The sequence below is a fragment of the Cucumis sativus genome, chromosome 5 (assembly GCF_000004075.3).
Source record: "Cucumis sativus cultivar 9930 chromosome 5, Cucumber_9930_V3, whole genome shotgun sequence".
NCBI classification, from domain to species: Eukaryota; Viridiplantae; Streptophyta; class Magnoliopsida; order Cucurbitales; family Cucurbitaceae; genus Cucumis; species Cucumis sativus.
In genome coordinates, this window is record NC_026659.2 from 26212735 (window position 1) to 26220709 (window position 7975).

The window sequence follows — 7975 nt, forward strand, 5'->3', positions numbered from 1 at the left end:
ATTGAAGCTTCTTTGGAGAATCCTTGGGTGTTGTTAAGGATTTGTTAAAGACATCGGTTGGGACTCTGATTGGACTTTGTTGGTTGTTTGAATGTTTTCTTTTATGAGAATATGAAACTACGAACAAGAATGAGGATGAGATTTAGATCTTATTAATGTAAGTTTAATCAAATTTGTTCTTTTCAGTTCCAAAAACATTCTATTCATATAGATTAAATAGTGATAATCTCTTTCCTTTGTAGGATAGAGAACAAAAGAGAAAAAAAATAGTGCATTTTGTTACTTGTTTGGTCCCCTTGCTATGGTGGTGAAAGTTATTTGTCATTGGGTAGCAAAGTATTGAAGGTGTTGATGATTTAATTATCCTTAGTTTTCCACACTTTTTTGACTTTTATTATATCTAATACACACATGCTATATGGGTATTGATATAAAGTACAAAAATCTGGTATTCCTATATGTAAAAAGAGAGTGTGGGAAACAACTCAGAAGTATGGCTTTGTAAGAGTAGTAAAACAAAAAAGATGGATTAGCACACCTTCCACACCTATATCCAAAAAAAGAAATCCCAAATTGAAGTGTGTGGAAATGGATTTCACTTCAAGCACGCTTCTAATACTATTATACTACCAATTTTAATTCCTTCATTTAGAAATAGTAGAGTCCACTTTACATCCAACAAGTTTACTACATTTGGATGGAGTTGGTGTGTTGTGTTTCATGCATTCATCTTTCATTTCAATTGCTTTATTCTTTCCAAAGAAAAAAATAACAATAACTTATAACCCTAAACTTAAATTGATACAACTTTAATGTTTTGTGTTTAAAGTTGATACAACTATTAGTTTGGATTCAAATTGATTTGACCTTCAAAATTCAACGACATAAATTAACATTTATATAAAAAAAGTTTTTTTTTATTACAAGTAGCACAATCGACTAATCGCACTCAACAAAAATAAATTATTCTAGATAGGTAGCTACCGTTGATTGAACCTATATACTTTTAGTATTTTATCACATTCATATTTTTTTTATTTATCACTAAAATGGTTACAATTTATCATAACTTACTAAGTGGTTCCATTTTATAACTTTATAGGTTTAGAGAGAGTTACTACATCTACTTGGCATATTCCATTCTCTGAATTCAAAGATGCAAAATTTTGATTTATCTTTATTCCTCTTTGTGACCAACTTCGATTTGATTTTTGGATTGCTTTTGACAAACAATCAACATTATTTTGGTAGTTGAACTATTTGACTACATTATCATCTTCTTGGGCTTGACTTTTCTTCTGAAAATTGGAGAGAAAATTCTCAAATTCCTCACCTGAAATAATCCATTTGATAGCTCAAAACTTCAAATATCTTTTCCATAGACAAATTTGTAGAGTAAATGAAATACCTAAACAGAAACTCATATCTATTCTTTTTCCCTTTTATTTCCATCGAATCAAATCTTATGGTATCGATTTATTAAACTAATTATTCTCTATCAGTATTAGATTATTAGTCATATACCCCTATTGAAGATAATGGTGGCTTATGTTAAAACTTGACCCCTACATAATATTGCTCTTAATAATAACAATAATAAATAAATAAAAAGACAATTATTTGCCTTTTAATTAAAGAAAATAAACTATTTTAAATGTATTATAAAAATACCAGCACATCCCTTTTTTGGGTGCATCCTTAAGTTACATAAATAAGTATGTATCATTAAGTCATTAACGTGTCATTTTCGGACGACTATTTTATAAGCTTACAAGTCATATTAAAAAGGATTATCACATCGAATTAATAATTAATATGTGATATTAAAAAATGATTTAAGTTTTAATCAATATATTTAAAACTAAGTAGCATTAAGAAAGTCAAGCTATGTGGTGCACGTTTATGCAACAAAAGTCAATCATTTTATTCTTTGAACTAATTGCTAACTAAACATTTTCTTTTTCTTTATAAATAATATGCTTTACAATTTTAATTTTATCGTTAAATTAAATAATATATAAGATGATTACAAATAGAACAATTAAATTTAAAATAGATAGTTAATACTTCTTAAATCATTTAAATAATGTAAATGTTAGTATATAGTCACTATAATTATTTTATACTTAAAAATTAAAATAGCTAAGGTTGTTAATCAAAGCAACTTATTTCTTTTATACAAAAAATCACTCAAAAAGGAAAAAGAAAACCCACTCAATCTTTTTTCATTTTTTTTATAAATAATCACAATTTTTTAGGGAGCTATTTCACTTGAAGTTTAGTTTCTTATTTTGTGTACTAATAGTTTCTCAAGCAGAACCATTCATAGACAGACAATTTATATGAAAAAAAAATATATATATTTGAAATGTGTGGAAATTTATTTTGTAAAAAAGAAAAAATCAATCTTGAAAATGTGAAGTCAACCTCTTTTCAATCAAGTATAAAAAAAACCCCACCTTATAATGAGAACACATTGATAAATGATAATTGATAAGTGATTATTGCTCTGTTCCCACTAATAAATTATGAGGAATTATGTTTAGGATTGGTTTCTATTTCTATAAACCAATTTTTTTTTAAATTCAAAACATATATTTTATTATTTCCTCTCATAATTTAATTACAGACCATATTCATTAATGATTATAAATTAAGAATCGATTAAATTCTGTTGATATTATTATTATGTGAATAATAAATAAATAGATAAACTGAGTCCAAAAATGAATAAGAGGATTTGTTTAGAACAAATTAATGTCCAAATCACAATATCCTTCGTGCCTAATTTGATTACGTTATCAACAAATATATTTACTTCAATAAAAAGCTTGAAATGATTGGGGGTTGGGGTCTCTATTATTATAATTTAGGGCAGAGACTGGGGGTAGGGGTAGAAGCGGTTTTTCACACACACACACACACACATATTTTAAATAATTGGAAGAAATAGAGAAGAGGTGCGTGCAATGCACCGAATAATTTGACGTGCGCATTCAAATCCGCCCACGAAGGCAGACACGTCAACATCCCTGTGGGGCCATGTCATCTCCTCTCTCATGCCCGATTTCCCTACTTTCTATCTGCCCCAAATGTTTGGTCCATTCTGATTTGGCACCACGGGCCACGGTCAGCTGACACGACCGGCAGTTTGGTCTCTGCCCGTTTCCCCGGGCAGCTACGCTTAACTTTTGCCCAGTCTTTGATTCCATTGGAAAATGTAAATAAATTAATAAAAAGAAAAAAAAAAAGCAAAAAAGAAAAGAAAAAGGATGAGAGAGAGAATTGATATTTTGGAAAATAATTTTCTTTTTTCATCTTTTTTTTTTTAATTATTATTTTTTAATTTCTCCGGCATAAAATTTATAACTCTACCAGCTTAAAACTAATCTGGTTCTTCTTCTTCGTGTTGGAAACCCATCTTGGGGATAATCTGTATCTTTGAGGGAAGAGATTCGTGAGTTGAGCTGGGAAGGACTGGGGATATCGTTTTTTTTTTTTTAATGGAAGAGAAGACTTCTTTGTGAGCTTATTCAAGTTGATCCATTTGTTTTTGCTTTTTGAAGGGTTTTTTTTTTTTTCTTCTTCTTTCTTTTGGAATTCATCGATTTTTTATACGATCTGGTAATCTTCTTCTCAACTGGGTCGCAACTGGGTGTGTACTTGTTTTTTGCCCTAAGTGAGAGCTGGTAAATTTCAGTGATCTTTTGGTAGGTTTTTACTTGTGCTGTTTCGAGGAGAAGTTTTAACTAGCTGGGGTTGAAGTAGCGACTTGGGGAAGGTGAGGCACTGGATGGTGTTTCGGATTCGAGGAGTTTTAAGATTATCTGTGTTCTTTTGGGTACTTAAGGCATGGAGGTAATTGCTGAAGATGGGAAAGTTGAGTCTCGGGAAGTTAGGGAATCGAAGGGGAAGAAGAAGCAGAAAAACAACAAGGAACAAGTTGAAACCGTGGAAGAGGAGACTGGTTGTTGGATTGCTCTGAGGATTTTTGGTAGCTGCATTTCTTCGAGATCCAAAGTTGATAGTTCGATAAGTGGGACTAGTATCAACTATGGTAATGACTTTATGTTTGAGGAAGATCATTTCCCTCTTGTTATAATCTTTGTAGCCTTCTTACTGGTTTAATACTTTGATTTGTTGCTTTCTGGGACTTCCTGAAATTTTTGCTTCAGTCCATGTTCTGTTAGGGTCTCATTTTGATTGTGTGATTTTTGAACATTTTCTGATGTTAGCATTCATTCTTTTAGCCAAATTACCCAAGAGCGGGCGTGGTGTGTGTATTGTTGTCACTAGTTGATTAACGACAATTTTAGTGTACTTGAAATCACTGAACAACGCAAGCTCGAAATCTTTCATTTGTGTTTTTTAAACCTCTGTTATGGATAATAGTAGATGATTATTAAGATAAGAAAAGTTGTAAGGTCAGTTCAAAGCTTAAAGTCATGTGGGGCTTTTATTGCTTCAAACCAGAAAATGGATCTTGAAGCTGAGACTTATTCAGTAAAGTTTCTGTAGTAAGCGGGAATGGTTGTCTTGAATGCAGCTTCCTACCTTCCCAACCAAGAACGATTTCCTAGATTTATGAAAACTCTTGTTGCGAAATGCAGACTATTGTCTCTTGTTAATAAATAAGTAAACAAATGCAGACGAGTATCAATACACAAGAGGTGTTGTGCATGGTAATCTTCAAAGGCTGTAGATGGTGGGTAAGTAGCAGATTGTTTAGAGGAATGGGAAATTTAGTAGCTTTTCTTGAGGAATGGAAGGTCTAGAAGTCAAATGGAAATATAGAATTAGAAAAATTCTCTTTTTATGTATGGATCCAGTACATAGTGGAGGTTTTCAGTTAATGGTTGTACTTCAAGTTTGTATTCCATTATAAACTTGAGTATGTTACATATCAATTGAGGAGTCGCACTTGTACTGCTTATTCACCGGATCATCTAGAATTTTTTTTGTCCCTGTATTTTCTTATTTCTAAATGCTAATTCATTTTCTTCCACTCATTAGACTTGTCCGTAAGTCTATGATGCATAATTCTGTTCTCTTTTCTTTTTCCTGCCAAAGGATGGGGTTTGTTACTTTCTATCAATGTTTTAAGTTTGAAACAAAATTGCATTCTACGTGGTTGCTATTTCTCTGCATTTTATAATAATATATACACATATATTTAAGTTTTTCTAATTTATGATATTTTTGTGTCAGCTGAAAGCAAGTCTACGGCTGATTCAAGTAGAGACCAACCAACACCTCGAGAGATATCTTCAACAAACACAAGTATGAGTAATGGAGAGAGTAATTCATCAACTTCCAAACTAGAAGAGGAACTTAAAATTTCTCCTCATCTACGGAAGTTTTCATTCAATGATCTTAAGTTGGCTACAAGGAACTTCAGACCCGAGAGTCTTCTCGGTGAGGGTGGTTTTGGTTGTGTTTTTAAGGGTTGGGTTGAAGAAAACGGAACTGCTCCAGTTAAACCTGGCACGGGACTCACTGTTGCTGTTAAAACCCTCAACCATGATGGTCTTCAGGGCCACAAAGAATGGATGGTTTGAAGCTTCTCTGATCTTGTCTTTTTGATATTTTGATCTTTACATTTTTCATCTTGTATGGATGTGATAAAAAAGTTGTTTGGATGGTTGAAATTTCCGCATGCTCTACTATCTAAATTGATGAGTGGGTTGTGATTTGTGGCAGGCTGAAGTTAATTTTCTCAGTGATCTCAAACATCCCAACTTGGTCAGACTTATTGGTTACTGTAATGAAGATGATCAAAGACTGCTTGTATATGAGTTCATGCCTAGAGGAAGCCTAGAGAATCATCTTTTCCGGAGTATGTTGCTTCCGTTTTCACAATTAAATTTTCCACTTCCATTCATCCTGATCCTGTAGTTTTTAAGTAGATGGTGTATTCTTTGTCTCTTCTTTAATGAATAGGAATATATCAGGAGATCCATAACTTGTGATCTTATCTTTTACCTAGTTAGCTAGCTTAGTCTTTAATCTTTAGAAACCAGTTTTGGCATATCTTATAATCAAACATGCCTTAAATAGATCCATGCATGCACAGATGTATGCTGTTTCTCACTTGTAAAAATCTATTCCATGTGCAGGATCTCTACCACTTCCGTGGTCTATTAGGATGAAAATTGCACTTGGTGCTGCTAAGGGTCTTGCTTTTCTTCATGAGGAAGCAAAAAGACCAGTGATATACCGTGATTTTAAAACATCCAACATTCTATTAGATGCCGTATGTGACAGAACCTATGGTTATAATTTGTTGTTTTTTTCATTTTTAATCGTCCTGATAATTTCACTACTTCAGGAATACAATGCCAAGCTTTCTGACTTTGGACTTGCAAAAGATGGACCCGATGGAGATAAAACCCATGTCTCTACTCGGGTGATGGGAACATATGGCTATGCAGCTCCAGAATACGTTATGACTGGTGAGTTTTAGAATATTAAACATTCTGTTTCTCTGCCATTGTATTTTAAAAGTACATTTGATGGAAATTATCCTTGAGGCTTGAACTAAGTAGAACTTATGGTTCATAATCTAAGAACGTGTGATGATCTGTATTCTTTTTGCTTGTCAGTTCTTTTGCCCATATGTTTCCATGGCATGCAACTCTAAGATGAAAATTGTAGAAATTGGAACTGTGTCATCTTGTTCAGTCTACTTGCTTTTGTTCCTTCCTAGCGATTGCTTTTCGTCTGATAAGTGCTCCCCTGACAGGACATCTTACATCAAGGAGTGATGTTTACAGTTTTGGGGTGGTTCTTCTCGAAATGTTAACTGGCAGAAGATCCATGGATAAAAACCGTCCAAATGGTGAACATAACCTTGTGGAATGGGCACGGCCATACCTAGGAGAGAAAAAGAGATTCTATCGCTTGATAGACCCGAGGCTTGAGGGTCATTTCTCAATAAAAGGTGCTCAAAAAGCAGTACAATTAGCTGCTCAATGCCTTAGCCGAGATCAAAAGGTCAGACCCTTGATGAGTGAAGTTGTTGAAGCCTTGAAGCCTCTCCCAAACCTCAAGGACATGGCAAGTTCATCTTATTATTTTCAGACAATGCAAGCTGACCGTGTACGATCCAGCCCCATGGCGAGAAATGGCTATCACACAGCGGCTGGACAAGTTCCAAAGAACGGGCAGCAACTACGCAGCTATTCAATAGCCAATGGTTCTCACGCTTCTCCATATCATCATCAGCAACCCCATCCATCTCCAAAACCCAATGTCAAGGCCTAAGAATTGGGTTGTTTGGTAATTAATTAGTAATTATCTAGTTGTGTTAACCCATCTCATTTTGTCATCAAATAGATCTCCCCCTTCTACCTCAGTATAGATAGATGTTTATTTTGCAAAACAGCATTTGCTGGTGGATCATTGAAAAATGCTACAGACGGAGATGTCTGCATTATCATCATCTTGTTAAAATGGGAAAAAAGAGTGTACGATAGCAGATGAATTTTGTTCATCGATTTTCAATGTCATATTGTTTTGGGAAAGAACAGACAAATCTCAATATTTTTTCTCTTCCCTTCCCTCCTTTTACTCTTCACTTTTGTAGGTCAAGCATTTCCATTCTAGAAAAGATAATACTAACCTGCAATATTTACCAGCTTACAAAGTCAATCCCCCACATCTCAACATAAATTTACAAAGTATTAAGCGACAGGGAGTGCACCCATCTGAACTTGATTAGATAATCAAGGGATTTGACTGCCAAATTATTGGAACGAGAATGCATTTGATGTAGGAACTATAGTGGATTTTAATGGCTTCTCACACACCCCCACTCTCTAAGTTTGGTTCAGCAATTCGTTTTTGACTTGATTTTTGGTTATATGTGTCAATAGAAATAACCCATTTGGTTTACATTGCAAGTCACTGACGCGTGTGTTCTTACTGATACTACATCCACTTTCTCAATGCAAATGTCCAAAATGTCAACTGATCA

General features: G+C 33.7%; 1 protein-coding gene across 1 annotated transcript; it reads left to right on the plus strand.

The window, feature by feature from the left end:
- The first annotated feature begins 3377 nt into the window (after positions 1-3377).
- Positions 3378-7553, plus strand: LOC101203209 (probable serine/threonine-protein kinase PIX7). The gene is made up of 6 exons (XM_004135147.3): positions 3378-4057; positions 5209-5552; positions 5701-5836; positions 6117-6253; positions 6329-6452; positions 6743-7553. The coding sequence occupies exons 1-6, from the start codon at positions 3853-3855 to the stop codon at positions 7261-7263; spliced, it is 1467 nt and encodes a 488-aa protein (XP_004135195.1). The 5' UTR covers positions 3378-3852; the 3' UTR covers positions 7264-7553.
- Positions 7554-7975: the final 422 nt, after the last annotated feature.